This window comes from Hyperolius riggenbachi, chromosome 11 (assembly GCF_040937935.1).
Source record: "Hyperolius riggenbachi isolate aHypRig1 chromosome 11, aHypRig1.pri, whole genome shotgun sequence".
In the NCBI taxonomy this organism is placed as follows: Eukaryota; Metazoa; Chordata; class Amphibia; order Anura; family Hyperoliidae; genus Hyperolius; species Hyperolius riggenbachi.
Genome location: NC_090656.1, coordinates 111352013 through 111373901, shown reverse-complemented (window position 1 = coordinate 111373901; position 21889 = coordinate 111352013). Strand labels below are relative to the sequence as shown.

The 21889-nt window shown below is 45.9% G+C and overlaps 1 protein-coding gene across 2 annotated transcripts in view; it reads right to left on the bottom strand.

Moving 5' to 3' along the window:
* Positions 1 to 21889, bottom strand: part of TH (tyrosine hydroxylase) — a 116774-nt gene that overhangs the window by 29415 nt on the left and 65470 nt on the right. For both annotated transcript variants that reach the window (XM_068261513.1, XM_068261514.1), the window contains exons 5-7: positions 12497 to 12564; positions 3576 to 3626; positions 531 to 676 (exon numbers count right to left, since the gene is read on the bottom strand). In XM_068261513.1, the coding sequence (XP_068117614.1) occupies positions 531 to 676; positions 3576 to 3626; positions 12497 to 12564 (265 nt within the window). The remainder of the gene's footprint in view (positions 1 to 530; positions 677 to 3575; positions 3627 to 12496; positions 12565 to 21889) is intronic.

The window sequence follows — 21889 nt, the reverse complement described above, 5'->3', positions numbered from 1 at the left end:
ACATCTTGTCATTACTGTGTATGTCATGTGACAGATGTTTACAACATGTGATGTAAATAAGGCCCCAGATATCGCTTTCACCACTCATGATTATGTCTTTCGATAGATGAAGAGGAACCCCAAAGAGATGCCAGGCAACTGGTATTGTTTAAAAGGAAACAAATATGTCACCGTCCATATCTCTCTTACTTCATGTTCCCTTTAAAGATACAACTCCTAAACATTGTGGGTTCCCTGCATACAGGATCCTTTTGCATAAATTTGCATGTAACACAGGTACATAAATAGTGCTCAGCAGTAGCTCAGTAAAACATACTCTCTCTCCAATACGACCGGTTTCGCAATTCCTGCATCATCAGGGGGAATGGACAGAACAGCTATAAAAATGGACGTTCTAACCCCTTACCATGCTACACAACACTAGAATATATTTTTCCTGGAATTGGGCTTGCTGACTGAGTAGACCAGATAGTTGGACATCACCGTGTATCTTCATGGGCACTTGTATTCTACATAAATGTTCTGCTCACCTTTCAGAAAGCTGGAAACATCCTGCAGTTGTGGAATGTTGTTCTCACTATACCCAGAGTGCGCCTCCAGGAGACTGAAGGCTTCAAGGTGCTCCTTACAGGCATGGGTTGGGTACAAACTCTTCAGCGTGGAATACACCTCTTTCCTGTAAGAAATAATAAGGAGCATCTTGAAGTGATATATATTTATTTATTTTTTTAAATCTTGCCTGCAGACATTAAAAGCACACGTCATGCATTCCAGACGTTCTAGAAGCGTGTGTAGCTGTCGGGCAACAAAGGTGTTGGTAGTAAAAACATGATTAGTTAGTCTGCAGTATAGTAAATCAGCCACAAGTGTAGCTCTATATGGTTTTGTGATTTTTTTTTATTGTGCTCACTCTGTGTTCCTCTCTGTTCTAAGTAAGCTGCATTTCCTGGTGGTGGTGTATGATTTGTCTCTGCACGTTTTCTTCAGTAAAGAGTTCTAACTTGTTATACTGGGTTATATTTGCGTGTACAGACCACTCTGCTCCATCAAAAGGACGATTTACAGAATCAGCAGTGATGCTCACTCCAACCTGTATAATCACAAATACATTCAGTCTTAAGAAGGCCCAATTCTGATTTACAGAGCATATTAGTAAGATGGCTTTTTGGTCCATTTTAGCCCCTTACACACTCCTGGGAGTTCTGGTTCACCATGAACTTACTGGTCTAAAACCATTGCTCCCCATTGTCAGCATGCAGCTATTATTTCTTTCCCCCAGCATCTGCTTGTTAATTATATCCTAATTGGTAGTCAGTAACAGAATCATAATCTCCCTGCAGTAGCACGGATAAGTACAGGGGACATGTGAGTGTCCCGACAGCCCGCTCAGCCTCAGAACCTCAGAGCCTCAAGGCGCAGTTGTGTGCAGTTGTGTCCACTTTTCAGCATCTGTAACATTGATGTGTTGCTGAAAAGCAGACACAACTGCGCACAACTGCATTAGTGGGCTCAGGCCCTCAGAGTGTGTATATCAGCATTGTACAGTTAACCGCCTATGATGCTGCTTTACACAGCTCTGAGGGCTCACACTGCACAACTGCCCCTCAGGAGACTCGTCTGCTGCACTTATCAGTGCTCCTGACTTCAGTCTATCCCCAAAGAAAATGAATGTTTATCATAGCAGGAAGATCGCCTTTTGGAAGGCATGCACTCCAGGCAAGCGTCTGTACTGTCTGCTGCTTCAAATGGCCCCTTGCTTAACCACTTCACCACTGAGAGGTTTTTCCCCTTGTGGACCAAAGCAATTTTTACCTTTCAGCTCTCCTCCCTTTCATTCGCCAATAACTTTATCACTACTAATCAATCACAACTAAATTATCTATACCTTGGTTATTTTGCCAGTATTATTTTATGCTAACAACATTTTAATAAGAATATTAAAGGGAACCTTAACTGAGAGGGATATGGATGTTTCCTTTTAAACAATACCAGTTACCTGGCAGTCCTGATCTCTTTGGCTACCGTAGTGGCTGAATCACACACCAGAAACAAGCATGCAGCTAATCAAGTCTGACTTCAGTCAGAGCACCTGATCTGCATGCTTGTTGAGGGGCTGTGGCTAAAAGTATTAGACACACAGAATCAGCAGGAGAGTCAGGCAACTGGTATTATTTTAAAAGGAAAAATCCATACCCTTCTCAGTTTAGGTTCCCTTTAAGAACATTTAAAAAAAACAAAAAACAATTAATTCTCAGTTTCCAGCCATTATAGTTTTAAAATAATTCATGCTACTGTAATTAAAACCCACCTGTTTTATTTGCCCATTTGTCCCAGTTATGTTGTAAAAATATGTCCCGAGAACAATGTATGATGGCAATATTTTATTTGGAAATAAAGATGTATTTTTTTCCGTTTTGCATCCATCACTAATTACAAACCCGTGTTTGCAAAAATAAGTAATATACTCTTATGACATATGTATTAAAACAAGAAGTTTTAAATCACGATGATACCATGTATTGGGTAACTAAAAATAAATAAGAATAAGCAAGCTTTTGGCCGTGCAGCCTTCGTCGGGCTTACATCCTGTTAGTTTGCAGTGCGGTGGTATAGACAGCTAAAACAAGTTTAGTCCCTAAGGTAACTATTTATGTATTTTTTTCAAATATAATTTTTTTATATATGCAAATGTTTTATTTTGGTAACTATGGGAGAGTGGGGAAGGTAAGGTGTTAGTTTAAATGGGAAATGTATGTATTTTATTTAATAAAATGTATGTAGGTGTAATTTTACTATTTGGCCACTAGATCTCTCACCACTTTATCTTTCCTTTCGTTTTACTTTCCTTTCGTTTTATCACCCCGAAGGGCGTAGATATACTGCTACAACACAGCTAATTGCTAAAAGGCATTTTATTGATAAGGTGTAAAATATAACCTAGGAGAAAAAGCTTAGGAGAAAAAGTGAACTGAATAAGGGCCACAACATCTATGGGTCCCAGTGAGTTGTAGCTAGGCCCCTGCATGCTATATTCTTTAAGTGTGAAATTGTCTTAAGTATGATTCATATACTTAACGGACACCTGAAGTGACATGTGACATGATGCGATAGACATGGGTATGTACAGTGCCATGCACAAAAATAACTAGGCTGTGTTCCTTTTTTCTTTCTCTGCCGGAAAGAGTTAAATATCTGGTATGTAAGTGGCTGACTCAGTTCTGACTCTAGGAAGTGACTATAGTGTGACCCTCACTGACAAGAAATTCCCCTTTTTTTCTCTTTCTTGCTCCCAGAAGCCATTTTCTGCTAGGAAAGGGTTTTATAGTTGGAATTTCTTATCAGTGAGGGTCACATTGTAGTCACTTCCTGTCTGAATCAGGACTGAGTCAGCCACTTACATAACTGATATTTAACTCTTTCAGGCAGAGAAAGAAGAAAAGGAACACAGCATAGTTATTTGTGTGCTAGGCACTGTACATACACATGTCTGTCTCATCATGTCCCATGTCATTTCGGGTATCCTTTAAGTACCATACTGTATACTGCTGAGAGCTAATGTAGACTATCCCACTTACCAGGTTGCTATTTCCTCTGGTAGGTATTCCACCCTGGGGATTGGATCACCACTATAATAAAGAAATATGGAAGATTCAATAGTATGGAAGTAGCAGTGATTAAAGTTCACTGAGAACATGATACAGTCTGAGGGAAAAACACATAGATTATGTTTTTGTGCCATAGTTGTGAATGGGGTTCATTTATTGAACATGTACACAACAGCACATATATACTTTAATAGTGAAATATAAGCCAATAGGAACACCTCTATTGTGCTTCTGAAAAAGATTCACTGTGAGTTTTTACGTGTAGCCTCAGATATTAGGATTATAGCAGGGCAACTCAAGCTTCATTTACTGTAAGCTGAACAAGATACAGAACATTTATATCACACTTTTCTCCTGGGGGACTCAAAGCGTCAGAGCTGCAGCTGCTAGGACACGCTCTATAGTCAGTAGTGTTGGGGAGTCTTGCCCAAGGTCTTCTCACTGAATAGGTGCTGGCTTACTGAACAGGAAGAACCCTGGTCTCCTGTATCAGAGGCAGAGCCCTTAACCAGTACACTATCCAGCACAGTGCACGGGAGAGGGGAGCTCTTCCATGTGCTGTATGCAAGACAGTATTAACCTTCCTGGCGGTAAGCCCGAGCTGAGCTCGGGCTATGCCGCGCAGGAAGATATCTCAGCCCCTGGTGGGGCGATTTTCGCAATTTAAAGTGCTGTGTGCGCAGCTAGCACTTTGCTAGCTGCACGCACAGCTTGATCGCCGCCGCTCTGCGGCGGTCGCCCACACGCAGTGGCAGAAGAGCCCCCCCCCCGCCAGAGCCCTGCGCTGCCTGGACCAATGAGTTCCGGGCAGCGCTATGGGCTGGATCGGAGGCGTCTGACGTCATTCCGATCGTCGCCATGGCGACAAGAGAAGCCAAACAGGGGAGCGCGTTATATACGCGTTCCCCTGTTTGCTATTGATGCCGGCGACGATCGCACTAGAGGGACACATGCGCCCTCTAGTGGTGTTTCATGTAGCTACCACTCTGGTAGCTTTACATGAAACAAAAAAAAAAGGATTTTTGCCTATTTGGCAAAAAAAATTAACTGCCAGGGAGGTTAAGCAAGCGATTCATAAGGAAAATTTCCCTGGCAGTGCATTTCTGTCAGGAATTAGTCAAAAGCGGTACATTTTTTTCAAAAATTTTAGGCCTCCAATTCTTAAAGAGAGACTGAAGCGAACAAAAATTACTACTTTTACCTGCTATCCGGCCAGTGCTTCCTGAAAGAGGCAGAGCTTTCAGCTGCAGCTCTGCCTCTCCTGATGTCAATCGCCGCGGATTGCTGCTTCTTCCCGCCCCTCTCACTCTTCCTTCACAGAGAGGGCTGGGGGAGAGGCGGAGATCCGCATGGCGATTGACATCAGGAGATGCAGAGCTACAGCAGAAAGCTCTGATTCTCAGGGCAGCACAATCCACGACCAAGATGGTCGTGGATGTTTGCCCCGGGATTTTGGGGGTCTAAACCCCTTGTTTTGCGGTGGGGATGCGGCGGTTTACATTTAATGAGACTGCTGAAGCGAACTAGCCGGTAAAAGTAGCAATTAATGTTTGCTTCAGAGTCTCTTTAAGTCATAATTCACCAAAATATGTCAGTATAAAAGCCTGGTAAACATTCATATAAATAAAATACTAGAACACAAATTTGTTGAGTTAATTAAATCTATAAATAAACTTAAAAATTGTGAAACTGTACAAATAAGGCAGGCAGAAAGTAGTCAAAATCCAGAGAGAGGTCGGTGCAGGCGGCAGGCAGAAAGTAGTCAAAATCCAGGGAGAGGTCGGTGCAGGTGGCCAGCAGAAAGTAGTCAAAATCCAGACAGAGGTTGGTGCAGGCGGCAGGCAGAGAGTAGACAAAATCCAGGAAGAGGTCGGTGCAGGCGGTAGGCATAATCCAGGCAAAAATATATGGCAGAAGGACTTAGCTCAGAAGTAGTTGGGAATCAAATGGCTATAATTGTTAACATCCTGTGCTTTCAAATGAACTTATCTGCCATGGCAGTCAGGTGACACAGGGGAGAGATCAACAGTGCACATTGCTTTATGTTTTTCTTCTGCCCTGTGCAATAAGTTCAGGGCCACTTTAAAAATGGTGCCGCCCCCGCCTCAGGTGATGTCACGCCGCACCGCGCTCTGATTGGCCGATGGGTCCCCGGAAGAAGAGCGGGGACATGGGAATCCCCGTACGCAGTGCCGTTCGTGCGCAGGACTCCTAAACTACATAGAAAGCTGGAAATTTGCTAGCCCGAGCTCGGGCTTTCTGCCAAGGAGGTTAAACTAAGCTGGATTTAATGTATTATATATGGAATGTTTTCACCATTAAAATAAGGACTTATAATTTTGTTCATGCTGCCCTGTAATTCAAAACATTCACCCCATGGCACCACACAGAAATACAGACAGGTCAAGCCATCCAACTGGTGTGTAGCAAAGAAGCCCACTAATAACTGTTGTCTCTGGAGTAGGGGTGCACACACACATACAATTTTGATTGGCCAATTTTACCACCTCCATATAGTATAAGGATCAACAGTTATTGAACAGTATGTACAGATTGTGTAGGTAAACCCTCATATGACATAGAGGTGATAAAAGTGATTGTCAAATTAAAGTAACTAGCAGATAAAGAAGCGTTCATGAACTGGAATGCCGATCTCCTAATTAAAGGATACCACAACTGACATGTGACATGTTGAGATAGACATGTGTATGTACAGCGCCTAGCACACAAATACCTATGCTGTGTTCCTTTTTTCTTTCTGTGCCTGAAAGAGTTAAATATCAGGTATGTAAGTGGCTGACTCAGTCCTGACTCAGACAGGAAGTGACTACAGTGTGACCCTCCCTGATAAGAAATTCCACCTATAAAATACTTTCCTAGCAGAAAATGGCTTCTGAGAGCAAGAAAGAGATAAAAAGTGGAATTTCTTATCAGTGCGGGTCACTCTGTAGTCACTTCCTGTCTGAGTCAGGACTGAGTCAGCCACTTACATACCTGATATTTAACTCTTTCAGAGAGAGAAAGAAAAAAAAGGAACACAGCATAGTTATTTGTGTGCTAGGCACTGTACATAAACATGTCTATCTCATTATGTCACATTTCAGTTGGGGTATCCTTTAAACGAACTAATACATCCAGGCCCGTATTTCATGGAAGGCAGAGGTGGCTGGGCGCTATGGGCGGCACCTGGTAGGGTGCAGAAACCTTACTTATTTTGTTTTCCTCCTGGCTGCTGTTTTTTTTTTTTCTTTCATTCACCCTGGCTACCTATGTGGTGCTGGTGGCCAGGCTGAAAGCTCCCTCCCCCCACCCCGCCACACAGCCTGCTCACCACTACTTCCAGCTGCGGGAGTATCTGCACGGCATAGCAGGGGCAATTTGTAGCAGCTGCAGGACCAGCTGCCATGACAATCAGGGAGCGATGCTGGAGGCTGAGAGAGGAGTCTTCTGCCAGGTGAGTATATCACTTCTGCTTTCAGGTGCCACTGACACCAGGGATGTTAGGGGAGATTAACTGTTGTGGGGGGGGACTGGAAACATTAAAAGGGAACTCTGCCTCATGGGGGAAACACTTCCGCAATGTTTACTTTGACAGAACCCTCCCACATTATGTTTATTTTGGAGGAAACACTGCCACAATATGTTTATTTCAGGGGAAACACTGCTGCAATACGTTTATTTGGGGGGAAACTCTGCCCCAATATGTTTACTTTATTAGAATACTGCTGCATTATGTTTATTTTGGGGGAAACAGTGCCGCAATATGTATATTTTGGGGGAAACACTTCCACAATGTGTTTATTTTGGGGAAACACTGACGCAATATTTTTATTTTTGGGGAAACATTGCCTAAATATTTTTATTTTGGGGGAAACACTGCCTAAATATTTTTATTTTGGGGGAAACACTGCCCCAATAGGTTTATGTTGGGGGAAACGCTGCCCCAATAGGTTTATTTTGGGGGAAACGCTGCCGCAATATGTTAACTTTGTTGGAATACTGCTACATTATGTTTATTTTGTGGGAACACTGCCGCAATAGGTTTATTTTGGGGGAAACGCTGCCGCAATATGTTAACTTTGTTGAAATATTTCTACATTATGTTTATTTTGTGGGAACACTGCCCCAATAGGTTTATTTTGGGGGAAACACTGCCCCAATAGGTTTATTTTGGGGGAAACGCTGCCGCAATATGTTAACTTTGTTGGAATATTTCTACATTATGTTTATTTTGTGGGAACACTGCCCCAATAGGTTTATTTTGGGGGAAACACTGCCCCAATAGGTTTATTTTGGGGGAAACGCTGCCGCAATATGTTAACTTTGTTGGAATATTTCTACATTATGTTTATTTTGTGGGAACACTGCCGCAATATGTTAACTTTGTTGGAATACTGCTACATTATGTTTATTTTGGGGGAAACACTGCCGCAATATGTTTATTTTGTGGGAACACTGCCGCAATGTTTATTTTGGGAGTAAACAATGCCGCAATATATTTATTTTGTAGAAACACTGCCGCAATATGTTTATTAAGGGAAACACTACCACAATATGTTTACTTTGTGGGAACTGTCATAAATAGCAGCCATTTGTGATATTGTACATAATCCAGAAGCCATATTTTTCATTTTTTTTGTCTGCTGTGTACTATTTCAGATGTGTATGTATGTTCAGAAGCCGTCTGGCTTTGGGGGTATAATTGTCACATGGCTGAAGGAAGCTGCTATTTTGAGTTTCTGTATGTCAATGTAAATTACATTTGCATTTATTTTCCAGCAAGGAAACTACAATTGTCTGCATTGAATAGACCAGTTACGAAGAATAGCCCAAAGAAACCTGGAGATTTAATAAAGAAATATATACCTAGCCTCTAGCAAGGAAACTCTTAATTAGACAATTACCCGACCAGTTGGGCTGGAAGTGTTTGAATTGCTTTGAAGTCTATACGTGTAAACAGCTACTTGTTGTTCTCAAAATACAATCGAACTGAGTTTGCAAAGTTCAAAGGTGAGCAGGAAACCTTTGAAATTTGAATATCACAGCAAGTAAGGATTGTGCAAAGGTCTCTGCTGATAGTGATGTTAAAATCTGGGGAAATTGCATTATTTCTGGAATTGCACATTAAGTGCCTCCGGGCTACAAATCGCCTTGTAAGAACCAGCATAGAACATTCAAAACTTGTAGTTCCCTGGAGATAGCAAAGACACTAGAACTGCCCTGTTCCAACCAGCCGCTGCGGTCTTCCGCAAACAACGGTCAGACTTTCATGCTGGTAATGTTTTATTCCCATTTTTATTTTTGAGCAAACTGTCTTGTTGTGTGTCTGTAATTTTTACCTTGTTTTTGTAAATCTTTTGTATATATTACTTTCTGGCTTCTGCACTGTTTCACTTTTTTTCTGGAATGTTAAATATTTATTCAATAAGCTTGACTTCTGATGTACTAGCAAAAACTTATAGACTGGGAAGAGACTGCAGTGTAATTTGCATTACAAGTTCAGTGCCTGATTGTGCGTTGCTACTGTGTGATTGTATTGTGTGTGTGGCGTTCCCGTATTTGGCCTAAAGCACAAAACTGACCCAAATACAAAAACGCTGGACTGAGTGCAGGCCACTCGACAGCAGAGTGGGAATTTTTGGAGTGTCTAGCAGAAGCTAATGGTGGCAGTGAATAAGGCTGCTTCCCCTCGCGATATGGTCAAACCACCAGTCGGGAACTGTTTCTGCAGGCGTGCCGTGGGGCCGGTTCCTGACATTATTGGTGGCAGTGGTGGGATCGCTTAGTACATTAGTATGTAGTTTAGCTCTCTATCCTGTGTACTAAGGGCTGGAAGTTTGCTAGAAGAGACTAGCCTACAGAAGTCTATATACTTTTTTTTTCACAAACGTACACAATTGGCATTTTTCTTCCCCTCCCCCCCTGTTCTCTTTTTTTTGTTTTTGTTTGGCAATACGATGGCTCAGAAAGCAACCAGCTATGCAAGCCAAAGCAGAGATATGCTACTCAACCTGTTTGAGCACAGAGGCATCGAGACGGCGAGAAGCCAGGCGAATGAGCTGCTAGTGGTGGCTGTGAGAAGTGTTTTTGAGGAGTGAAAGCCTTGTGTTAGCTTGAATAAGGCTGTTTCCCTCTTGATCTGGTTAAAACCCACAGTCGGAAACCGTTTCTGCAGGCGTGCCGTGGAGCCAGTTCCTGACAGGAACGCTGCCACAATATGTTTATTTTGGGGGAAAAAACACTGCCATGGTATGTTTATTTTGTCAGAACACTGCCACGTTGTGTTTGTTTTGTTAGAACACTGCCATGTTATGTTTTTTTTGTTGGCAGAGCACAGCCGCATTATGTTTATGTTGTGGGAACACTGCCACATTATGTGCATTTTGTCAGAATGCTGCCACATTATGTATATTTTGTGGGGAACACTGGCGCATTTTGTGTATTTTGTGGGAACACAGTCAGATTATGTGTATTATGTGGAAAACTCTGCTTCATTATAAATATTTTGTGGGGAATTGCTGCCAAATTATGTTTATTTTGGTGGAAACGCTGCCTCATTATCAGAATTTGGAATGCTGCTGCATTATGTATATTTTGTAGGCAAAGCTGTCTCATTAGGCATATTCTGTGAGGAATTCCTGCCACATTATGTGTATTTTGGGGCTAAACTGCCACATTATTTGTATCTTGGGGAAAACTGCTTAGCACCAGTAGAATCTTCTGTTTTTGCTAATGCCCATACTGAGTGCTGGGACTCAGATCTCTCCTGCAGCTCCCATCAAACTGGATCAATACCAAACTGTGTGTCAATATGTAATAATATAGCACTGACATCTTCTGCACCATTTTACAAAGTACATAGTCATGTCACTGACTGTCCTCAGAGGAGCTCACAATCTAATCCTACATAGTCATAGTCTGATGTCCAACATTGTTGTTATTATTAGTATTATTAATAATAATAATAATAATAATAATAATAATAATAATAATAATAATAATATATTTGTATAGCACTGACATCGTCTGCAGCAGTTTACATACTACATAGTCATGTCACTGACTGTCCCCAGAGGAGCTCACAATCAAATCCTGCCATAGTCATAGACTAATGTCCAACTATATTATTATTATTATTATTTATTTATATAGCACCACCAACATATTCTGCAGCACTATACAAAGTACATAGTCATGTCACTGACTGCCCACTGATGAGCTCACAATCTAGTCAATACCATAGTCCTAGTCTAATGTGCTACCATAATATTATTATTATTATGTATTTGTATAGCACTGACATCTTCTGCAGCAGTTCACAGAGTACATAGTCATGTGACTGACATCTTCTGCAGCACTTTACAGAGTACATAGTCATGTCGCTGACTGCCCCCAGAGGAGCTCGCAAATTTAATCCCTTCCATAGTGATAGTCTTATGTTTGACCATATTATTATGATGTATTTATATAGCAATGATCTCTTCTGCAGCACGTTACAGAGTACATAGTCACGTCACTGACTGTCCTCAGAGGAGCTAAAAATCCAATACTTACCACCACTTCATGTGAGAAAGCTCATTATGAGCTTGCAGCTTGACAAAGAAGCATTCGAAACAGCGGGCTGTAGCTGTGTCTAAGCCCATTTTTTTGGCATGCAATTTTAATTACGTGTCTGAATAAAGAGCTATTTCTTCAAGAGTGGTGCTGCTGATCTTGGTTTCTATACATTTAGAAATAAACAATCATCGTTCCATCAGATCTGTCCTACGGAACTACATTTTCCACCTATATCGATCGTTCATCGTTAGTTGTAATGATTGCTTGTGAAAGTTTTGTGCACAGTTATCTGTCAATTGATCCTTTTGGAGCCATTTCAAACGACTATAGTTAAAAGCGTGTATGTAGCTTTATACTGACAACACCCTTCCAATGCTTCTCCCTCTCCCAGGCTGAGAGCTGCTATACAGAGAATTACAAAGGCAATGCAAACATGTAGGCTACAGGGCCTGTTTGTAAAAATGGTAAAACTGAATACGCTTGACAGTTATTGTACATAGTCTGGTGACTGTTAGCCTCTATAATAAAACCCTACTGTCTCTGCATCCCATGTCCCTGTGTGGGACACAGAGACATTGAGGGAGAGTGACGAGTGGTGAGCGATGACGGGCGAAGAGGTGGACAGGCCGGCGGGCGGGCATGCGCGGGTGGGCAGGCGTGCATGTGGCAGAAATGTGCGTGCGCGGCAGGCGCATGCGCAGTGACAGACCTAGCCCATTTTTAAATGGGCTTAGGTCCACTAGTAACTTATAATCTTTGAAGGAGTTGCGGAAACAATTTTGTTGACGGTCCAATTAAAGAGGAACTCCAGTAAAAATAATGTAATGAAAAAAGTGGTTGATTAAAAAAAAAAAAAATTTCTCCCTGATTTACATTCTGACATCTCATGGCAATATTTTTACTACTAATAGGTGAACTCTGCGAAAGATGGATTTTTGGCAATTGGAAACAGCTGTTATTTCCCACAATGCAACAAGGCTCTCACAGTGTGATGTCAGGATCATGGTGCTGACATCACACTGTGGGGGGGGTTCACTACAATATCAGCCATATAGAGCCCCCTGGTGCTACGTTTGAGAAAAGGAAAAGATTTCTCATGGGAAAGAGTTTATCAGCTACTGATTGGGATGAAGTTCAATCCTTGGTTACGGTTTCTCTTTAATTGGTACTCTTAATTTTTATTTTTATTTTCAATGCATATAATATGCCATTATTTTGAGTGCATCGTGCCTATCCTTCTCCACTTTTTTGGAGGCAGATATCTAAATACATATAGTTAGAAGTACAATCTCAGCAGGTGTAATATTTTATCAGTAAGACCATCATCATCTTACTGTCTGTAGTTGAAGGCTATGTCAGCAATCATCTTCCTCCTCTTCCGATACTCCTGATCAGAGAAGCCCTAGGAAGAATGATGTGAGAGGTCAGTACATCTACTGAGCAACACACCGGTAGGGCAAGCACCAGTACAATTATAAATGAAAAAAGCTTAATCAAGTACTTAAAGTGGACCCAAATTAAAAATACAAGATTTCAGAAATAAAATCTATTTTCTAAATTATAATAATAAATAGCAGCCTTTTTTCAGCTGCATGATGGCAAATATAAAATATTTTACATTTATTGAAGGAACTCCTCCCCTTCCTTTCAAATTGCCGGGATTTTTCCGGCAAACTGGTGGAGTAGATGGTGTCCGGCAATGGAGGAATTGCTAATGGCTGCCCCCAGTATAACCCTAGCTATGAAAAGAGAAGGGTGAAAAGCATGCACTGAAATGATCATAGATTTGAAGGAGTGTTTATTTATCTTTGTATGTGTCAGAGTGGTGCAACTAAATATTTTTAATAAAAAAAATGTTTGGTTTGGGTCCGCTTTAAATAAGGCACATAACTGTGTGCAGAAAGGGATCCTAAAAGGAACATGCACAACAAAACAAAAAGCAAGATCCCACAATAGTACCTCACCACACAGAAAATGGTATAAAGATAAGCTTAAAGGTAGCCATACACTTTGCCATTAGATCGACCAGCTGACAGATCCCTATCTGATCGAATCTGATCAGAGAGGGATCGTATGGCTGCCTGTACTGCAAACAGATTGTGAATCGATTTCAGCCTGAAACCGATCACAATCTGTGGAGCCGCCGCTGCCGCCTGTCCCCCCCCCCCCCCCCGCATACATTACCTGACGCTGGCTCCCGGGCATCTTCTCCGCATCTTCTCCACGCTGCACCCGCTCCATCCCGGCGCTTCCTGTGTCACTCCGTGACCAGGAAGTTCAAATAGAGCGCCTTCTATTTGAACTTCCTGGTCACTGCAGTGACAGGAAGCGCAGGGATGGAGCGGGTGCAGCGCGGAGAAGATGCGGAGAAGACGCCCGGGAGCCAGCGTCAGGTAATGTATACCTGATCGGATCGGCCGCCGCTATCGACGCGCTCCCTACCCGCGGGCGATCGAGGGTAATTTCACGCACGGCGCGATCGACGGACTGATCCGATTTCAGGAGGAAGTCGGATCGGCGGGTGCGTTTAGCGCGAACGATTGGCAGCAGATTCGATCCCAGGATCGAATCTGCTGTCGAAACGGCCGCGAATCGGGCCAGTGTATGGCCACCTTTATTTGTCGTTTACTATACAAAAACTATAAAATCAATTAAAAATCACAGTATGTCCAGGGGAATGCTCAATACAATAATACCATAAATGGTTCAATATACATCAATCAGCTTCCTCATCCCTCTATAATGCCTAATAATATGGTCTGGGAGAGTTCAATAAGGTGCAATAGTGCATGTGTAAGCAGCAAAGATAGTCCAAACAAGTTGGAGTAAAGTGCAGGAAAAAATGGGAGGGTGTGAAAAAAGGACCCACAAAGAGAGTTAGAAGTGCCGTTAGTGAAAGTGATCAGGTCCAAGTAGGACAAGGTAAGACTGGTGGGAAACCAGATACGCAGGAGGAGAGATGCTCACCAGACACAGAGTGGGAAAGAGGAGGCGCAATTACCCCTGGAGAGAGAGCCTTCGCGATTTGCTGCCGGCTGCGGCTTCTGCTGGGCAACAGGTCACTTGCCGCTGGTCTCCTCCTCTGCATAGACGCTTATACACACGCTGCTTCCTGCTAAACAGGTGAGTTACTGACTATTTACAGCGCTTCCCTGCGCTAACTCTGCAATCGGAGGGGGAAGCATGGAGGGTGGCCCGGGAGAGGAAGAAAGGGAGAGGTTGAGCTGCCCTCCTCGCAGCTGACTCCCACCTCCATTACAGCGCCCTCCCCCCCCTCAGCGCTCAGAGTGGCCGCATGGGCCGCACGGCCCTAAAAACGGGCCTGTAGAAGCAGGTAAAGTATTTGGTTTTGCAGATGCTACTCTGCCATACAGTATTGTGGGGGGAGGATGGTGGAGGAGGCGGGGGCTCTGCAGGGTCCCGGGAATTTGCAGAGCTAAGGGCCCCTGCTTCTCATGTGCCCCAGTTTTTTGTGATTTTAAATCTTACTTTTGCTTTTACAGCTCCTAGTGACAGGTCAGTTGGTAGGGAGGGGGGCTTGGAGAGGGATACCTGCATGTTACATAATCTACAATTGTGTGTGACTGAGCTCTCTCACCTGTCTATGGGCGTCTGTTTTAGCTCTTGCTAGATCTGGTACTGCAGACACAGGTGCATGTATCTGCATCTTTTTATTGTCTGACAGGCTGTCTGCGGGTAACAGGAAAAAGGGCGCACGCTGAGGGTGGACAAAAAGGGCGTCGCCATAGACTTTATTGCAATTATCGTTAATACGGCAAAAAAAGAAGAAAAAAGGGCGTTGCAAAAAATTTCAATAATAACATTAGAACATTATAGTTTTTGAGGTAGTTATCGTTTTAGAAGTTTACAACGTTATAGTTTTTGTCACATTTTTTTTCGTTAATAAGTACAGATTTTACGTTTTCGAAGGTATTATCGTTTTTTTTTTAACCAACAAAGTTTATTGAAGCATATATAGTAAGTACAGGCAACAATGCATTAGCAACAGGATGGAAGTTGAAGAACGTGCAGGGATACAACCATACAGAGTTATTGTAGACAAAGATACATTCCAATGGGGTCTTAATATTTTGCAAATTAACATTCTGGCAAAGTGCAGGTTATTACAGATAAGGGGGGTTATGTGCAATAAGAGTCACACAGCATGACTATATTACAGCAGGTACTGGTATTTTACTGCAGTTCAGAATATTGAATGTCATGCAGTGTTATGCAATACTGAGGCAGACGCATGATAACAGCAGTTAGAGTTATTTCCTGTTTTCCCATTGGTCCCATATGAGATGAAATTGAGTGATACGACCCCTGTGTGTATAAACTAGCTTCTTGTAGGCCAGAGTGGTGCTCAGCAGAGCTCGAATATTCGAGTAGCTCGAATATTCGAGCTCTTTTTCAGCTATTCGAGCTCGGTATTCGAGCTCCGAATAGCTGGAGCTATTCGAATGGGCTATCCGAGTACACTCGAATAGCCCATTCACTATTCGAGCTATTCGAGCAACCCGGCGCTATTCGAGCTCGGTACCGAGCTCGAATAGCGTCATAGCCCAGATTGATGTCCTTAGAGCCAATCAGAGGGCTCCCAGGCCCTCTGACGGCAGCCAATCACAGAGGGGGACCCTGGCCAGCCCCTACCCTATAAATAGCGGCCGCCATGTTAGGTTTCTCCGTGCTTGCCTGAGACTTGCATAGAGAGAGAGTTGCTCCTTTGTGCTTTGGCTTAGCAAGAGCTCTATTGTGGTCATTTACCTAGCGTTTTTGCTCACCTACACCTGCCATATACACCTATATTGTTGTTAGTTAGATAGACATTGTATTTTAGTTAGTAGCTTGTGTGTTACATTAGAGACAGGCAGCTGCTGCAAGCTTACAGGTTTAGGCCTCAGGGGGGCCTTGCCTCTGTGGGCAGCTGTCCTCTGTTTATTTCTCTCATCTATACCAGTATTTCTGCTGTCCTTTACTAATAGTATTGTAGTTATACTGTACTAGGAGTAGGACACTCACTGACTGTCACTGTTTATAGGCTACTAGCTAGCTCCTGCGTGTGTGCACTCACTCACTGTCTGTGTGTACACACACTCTATTTCCTTCTGATTACTGATAGATTATTGTTAGTTAGTTGTACTTACTTACTACTTACTCTTACTGTACCCGTAGGGACACTCACTGTCACTGTTCATATAGGCTACTAGCTCCTGCGTGTGCGCACTGCACTCACTGTCTGAGTGTACACACACAACACACACTCTATTTCCTTCTGATCGCTGATTGATTATCGTAATTAGTTAGTTGTACTTACTGTTACTACTTACTCTTACTGTACTAGGAGTCTAGGACACTCAGTCACTGTCCAATAGGCTACTAGCTCCTGCGTGCGTGCACTCACTGTCTGAGTGTACACACACAACACACACTCTATTTCCTTCTGATCGCTGATTGATTATTGTAATTAGTTAGTTCTACTTACTGTTACTACTTACTCTTACTGTACTAGGAGTCTAGGACACTCAGTCACTGTGTTCATAGGCTACTAGCTCCTGCGTGCGTGCACTCACTGTCTGAGTGTACACACACCCACACTCCATTTCCTTCTGATCGCTGATTGATTATTGTAATTAGTTAGTTCTACTTACTGTTACTACTTACTCTTACTGTACTAGGAGTCTAGGACACTCAGTCACTGTGTTCATAGGCTACTAGCTCCTGCGTGCGTGCACTCACTGTCTGAGTGTACACACACCCACACTCCATTTCCTTCTGATCGCTGATTGATTATTGTAATTAGTTAGTTCTACTTACTGTTACTACTTACTCTTACTGTACTAGGAGTCTAGGACACTCAGTCACTGTGTTCATAGGCTACTAGCTCCTGCGTGCGTGCACTCACTGTCTGAGTGTACACACACAACACACACTCTATTTCCTTCTGATCGCTGATTGATTATCGTAATTAGTTAGTTGTACTTACTGTTACTACTTACTCTTACTGTACTAGGAGTCTAGGACACTCAGTCACTGTCCATAGGCTACTAGCTCCTGCGTGCGTGCACTCACTGTCTGAGTGTACACACACCACCCACACTCTATTTCCTTCTGATCGCTGATTGATTATTGTAATTAGTTAGTTCTACTTACTGTTACTACTTACTCTTACTGTACTAGGAGTCTAGGACACTCAGTCACTGTGTTCATAGGCTACTAGCTCCTGCGTGCGTGCACTCACTGTCTGAGTGTACACACACCCACACTCCATTTCCTTCTGATCGCTGATTGATTATTGTAATTAGTTAGTTCTACTTACTGTTACTACTTACTCTTACTGTACTAGGAGTCTAGGACACTCAGTCACTGTGTTCATAGGCTACTAGCTCCTGCGTGCGTGCACTCACTGTCTGAGTGTACACACACCCACACTCCATTTCCTTCTGATCGCTGATTGATTATTGTAATTAGTTAGTTCTACTTACTGTTACTACTTACTCTTACTGTACTAGGAGTCTAGGACACTCAGTCACTGTGTTCATAGGCTACTAGCTCCTGCGTGCGTGCACTCACTGTCTGAGTGTACACACACTAAATTTACTTGTGATTACTACTGATTATTGTAACTGCTAGTTGTACTTCCTGACTGTTACTACTTACTTACTGTACTAGGGGACACTCACTCAGTCACCTCACCAACCAACCCACTCCATTAAAGTACCCCACTTTTCACCCGCCCTTTTAAAAAACTTTTGTCTATACGCCCAAAACATTGAAGATGTCTGGAAGTGGCAGCCAGCGCGGTTTGGGCAAGGGGAAGGGCAGCAAGGGAATCAGGAGGAGAGGGAGCAGCATTGTGGCAAGCCGCGGCCGCGGGCGCGCCACCATGCACAGTTCCGCAGCAGCAGCAGCAGCGTCAGTGGCTAACATTCCTCCCATAGCCACTGGCCGTGGACGCCTTGGGCGCCGCCCAGCAGGAGCATCTGCAACTCACGCTGCAGAGACACAGCAGCAGCAGCGTGTAGCACCTGCTCCCATTTTCCTCCAGCCGGGTCGGAAACGTCCCATTGAGGAAAAGGATGCAGACACTGTGGTGCAACTCATGACGGAGGATGAGCAGCCCGCCATCAGCTCTGCATCCGAGGCCTCCACCCTCACCACCACCACCACCACCACCACCACCACCACCCCTGTTCGCAGCAGCCGCCCAGCAGGGCCTGGGGAGGAGGCCAGTTCACCATCAGTCGCCGACCTGTCACTCAGCAGTCTTTTTACCCCAGGCACCATCAGGGTATTGTCTGCTGTTGTTGGCGATTTTGAGGAGGAGATGCTGATGGGCACTTTGGGGGAGGAGGGATTGGACAGCAAGACTGTGGCGACAGTCAAGCGTCCCATCCATGCATCAGGAGAGGAGTTTGGGGGGTCATCATCCCAGCAGGACATGTTTCAGGAGGGGCATGATGATGATGACCCGGTGACAGACAGAGACTGGGTGCCACCACCTCCAGGGGATGTCGTCCTCAGCAGCTCTGAGGAGGAGGATGCGCTTGTGGGCCTTGCAAGGAGGCGCATCATTGCAAGCATTGGCAGCGTCCCACAGCCTGCTGGTGTCTCAGGCTCAGCAGCAGCAGCAGCAGCATCAGCCAGCACCACCACCAGCCGCACCCAAGCCCCCCCCCCCCAACCACCACAGGGAGACAGGCAGCAGCGCTTCCATGCCGTAGGGGGATGTTTCTGTCACCAATCTGGCGGTTTTTCACCATGCCCACTGTGTACAGCAAGTACGCCACTTGCAACCACTGTCAGCGGAAGTTGAGCAGAGGTGCAGACCCCTTAAAGTTCAGCACCAGCTCGCTCATCAACCACCTTGCGGCTAAACATTTCCACCAGCATGAGGAGTTCCAGAGGCTGAAGGCATCTGGTGCTGGCAGTGGCACCACACCTATCACTGCACAGCCTTCAGCAGCAGCAGCAGCAACAGCAGCCACCCGCCCTCCTGCTCCTCCAGCAGCACCAGCAGGAGTGCGGAAACGCACTGCTCCTCCCCCCTCTGCAACTCCTGCCGCCGACACTGAGGCCTGTTCTGGCAGCCAGTCCTCAGTGGCCTCCTCTGCTGTGTCTGCTGATTCCCGTGTCAGCAAAAGGCCACGCCAGAGCCTTTTGAGCGAGTCCTTCCAGGGGGTGGTTAGGGCTCTGCCTCCCAGCAGCCGTCGCGTGCGGCAGCTGAACGGATTGCTGGCACGGGCCATGTGCTCCCAACTCCTGCCGTACACGCTCGTGCAGGAGGGGAGCGACATTCGTGCGCTGCTTGCTTGCGCAGCCCCAGACTGGCAGCTCCCCAGCAGACACTTCTTTGCCCGCAAGGCCATTCCTGCACTGCACCGCTTTGTGATGGTCAATGTGGAGCGAGGGCTGGAGCACGCGGTTGGTGAAAGGGTCCACGTCACCATGGACTCCTGGAGCAGCCGCTTCGGGACAGGCCGCTACCTGTCCTTCACTGTCCACTGGGTCAGCTTGGTGGAAGGGGGTGAGGATGGGAGAGCAGCAGCGGGCACAGCAGCAGCAGCAACACAGTGGGTGGTGCCACCCCGCAGGGTCAGGGGAACTGCAGCAGGTTCCTCCGATCCTCTGCCATCCTCCGGCACACCTGGCCAAACCCCCCGCCTCAGCAGCAGCGTGAAGGCCCGCCACTGCCAAGCGCTGCTGCACTTGGTCAGCCTTGGGAAGACCAAGCTGACGGCAACCCCTGTGTTGGCCAAACTCCAGGAGCAGGAGAGGATTTGGCTGACCCCCAGAGGCCTCAGAGTCGGAGAGGTGGTGGCCGACAATGGGGCCAATCTGGTTGCCGCAATAGACAGGGGAAACCTGACCCACATCCCCTGTCTTGCCCACGTGCTGAACCTGGTGGTGCAGAAGTTCCTGCGCACCTACCAGGGGATGGGCGAACTGCTGGAAACGGCAAGGAATGTTGTGCGTCACTTCCGGCGCTCGGCTGCAGCCTGTGCGAGCCTGGAAGACGTGCAAAAGGAGCTGGATCTGCCACGCCATCGGCTGATCCTTGACGTTCCGACTCGCTGGAACTCCACCCTGGCGATGTTGGAGCGTCTGGTTGAACAGAGGCACGCTGTCAACCAGTACCTTGCCCTGGCCACTGTTTCCGCAGCTCAGAGAAGGGACAAGACCAGCAACATCCCGTCCATCGTCCCCGATGATGACTGGAGGCACATGCAGCAGGTGTGCTTTGTGCTGGCTCCCTTCCTGCAGGCCACAAACATGGTGAGCAGGGACCATGCTATGGTCTGCGAGTGGGTGCCCCTGGTTTCTCTGCTGAACAGGGCCCTCGATGCTTTGCTGGAACAGGGAGCGGCAGCCTTGGACCAGCAGGAGCGGCAACCAGCTGCGCAGTCCACCTCTGAGGGGGAGGAGGAGGAGGACTTGGTGGAGGTCCCTGACCTGGCTGCTGATGAGGGGGATCAGCACAGCGCAGCTGAGTTGGTGCGGGGGTGGAGAGAGGATGAGGCGGCAGAGGAGGAGGATGAGGACAGCACTGACGTCGATGTGCCAGCAGACGTGGCCCGCCTCTTCCCAATGGCAGCGCACATGCTGACGTGCCTGCGCAGGGACCCCAGGGTGATCCAGATGAAGCAGAGGGAGGACATCTGGATCAGCATGATGTTGGACCCACGCCTCAAGGGGAAGTTGAGCCAGTTCCTGCCGCCTGCAGGAGGAGACCCAGCGCAACAAATAAGGAGCTTGCAGCAGGCCCTTGTTGAGCGCTTGGAGGAAGCCTTCCCCCAGCCTTCCACCCCCACTGTCCAGCAGCCAGCACAGAGGCAGCAGCAGGTGCCTGCATCCAGCAGCAGCAAGCGCCCCACAGACCTGCTGTCTCTCAGCCACGAGCTCTACAGGACTGTAGAGGCTCCGGCAGCAGTGACTAGAGAGGAGATGCATGCAGCAGCATCCTCCTCCGGTCACAGCCAGCGCCTGACCCGCATGGTGGCTGACTACATGGGGTCGTACAGCGGGCTTGACAGCGATGCCCCTGTTGATCCCATGGAGTATTGGGTCAAGCGCATGGAGATCTGGAGCGAGCTGGCGCAGTACGCCCTGGAAGTGCTGTCCTGCCCCCCTTCCAGCGTGCTGTCCGAGCGCTGCTTCAGTGCAGCTGGTGGCGTGGTCACCGAGAAACGCTCACGTCTGTCTCACAAGTCTGTGGACAGACTGACGTTTCTCAAGATGAACCAGGCGTGGGTGGAAGGCGAGTTCCTGGCCCCTGTTGTCGGCGAGAGGGGGACATGAACTGGCTGCCGGAACCATCGTTAATGTGCCTTACCACCCTTTACCACCTCCTGGCTCCTGCTCACTAAGCCAGCCTGGTTCACTTTGACTATTACGTCGCCTGCAGCCACACATTTTACACCTACAGTGGGCTGCTGTGTACTGCCCTTCTGCTGTCTGTCTGTGTTTCCCACTGCCAGGGTACACAGAATTACCTTCTTCTGCTGCCACTCTGCCACCAGCTATTACGTCAAACAATAGCTATATTGGTTGCAAAACCAAAACCAAACAAACCATTAAAAAAAAAAAAGGTTTAATTTTTCTGAGGTGCCCGGGTTGAAAACTGTGTTGTTCCAGTTGTGTATTGGACACAATGTGGGCTGCACGACCGCTGTCTGGGACCTCCTGTTGTGTTTATTTACAGCCCTGGTATCACCGCTAGGTACCAG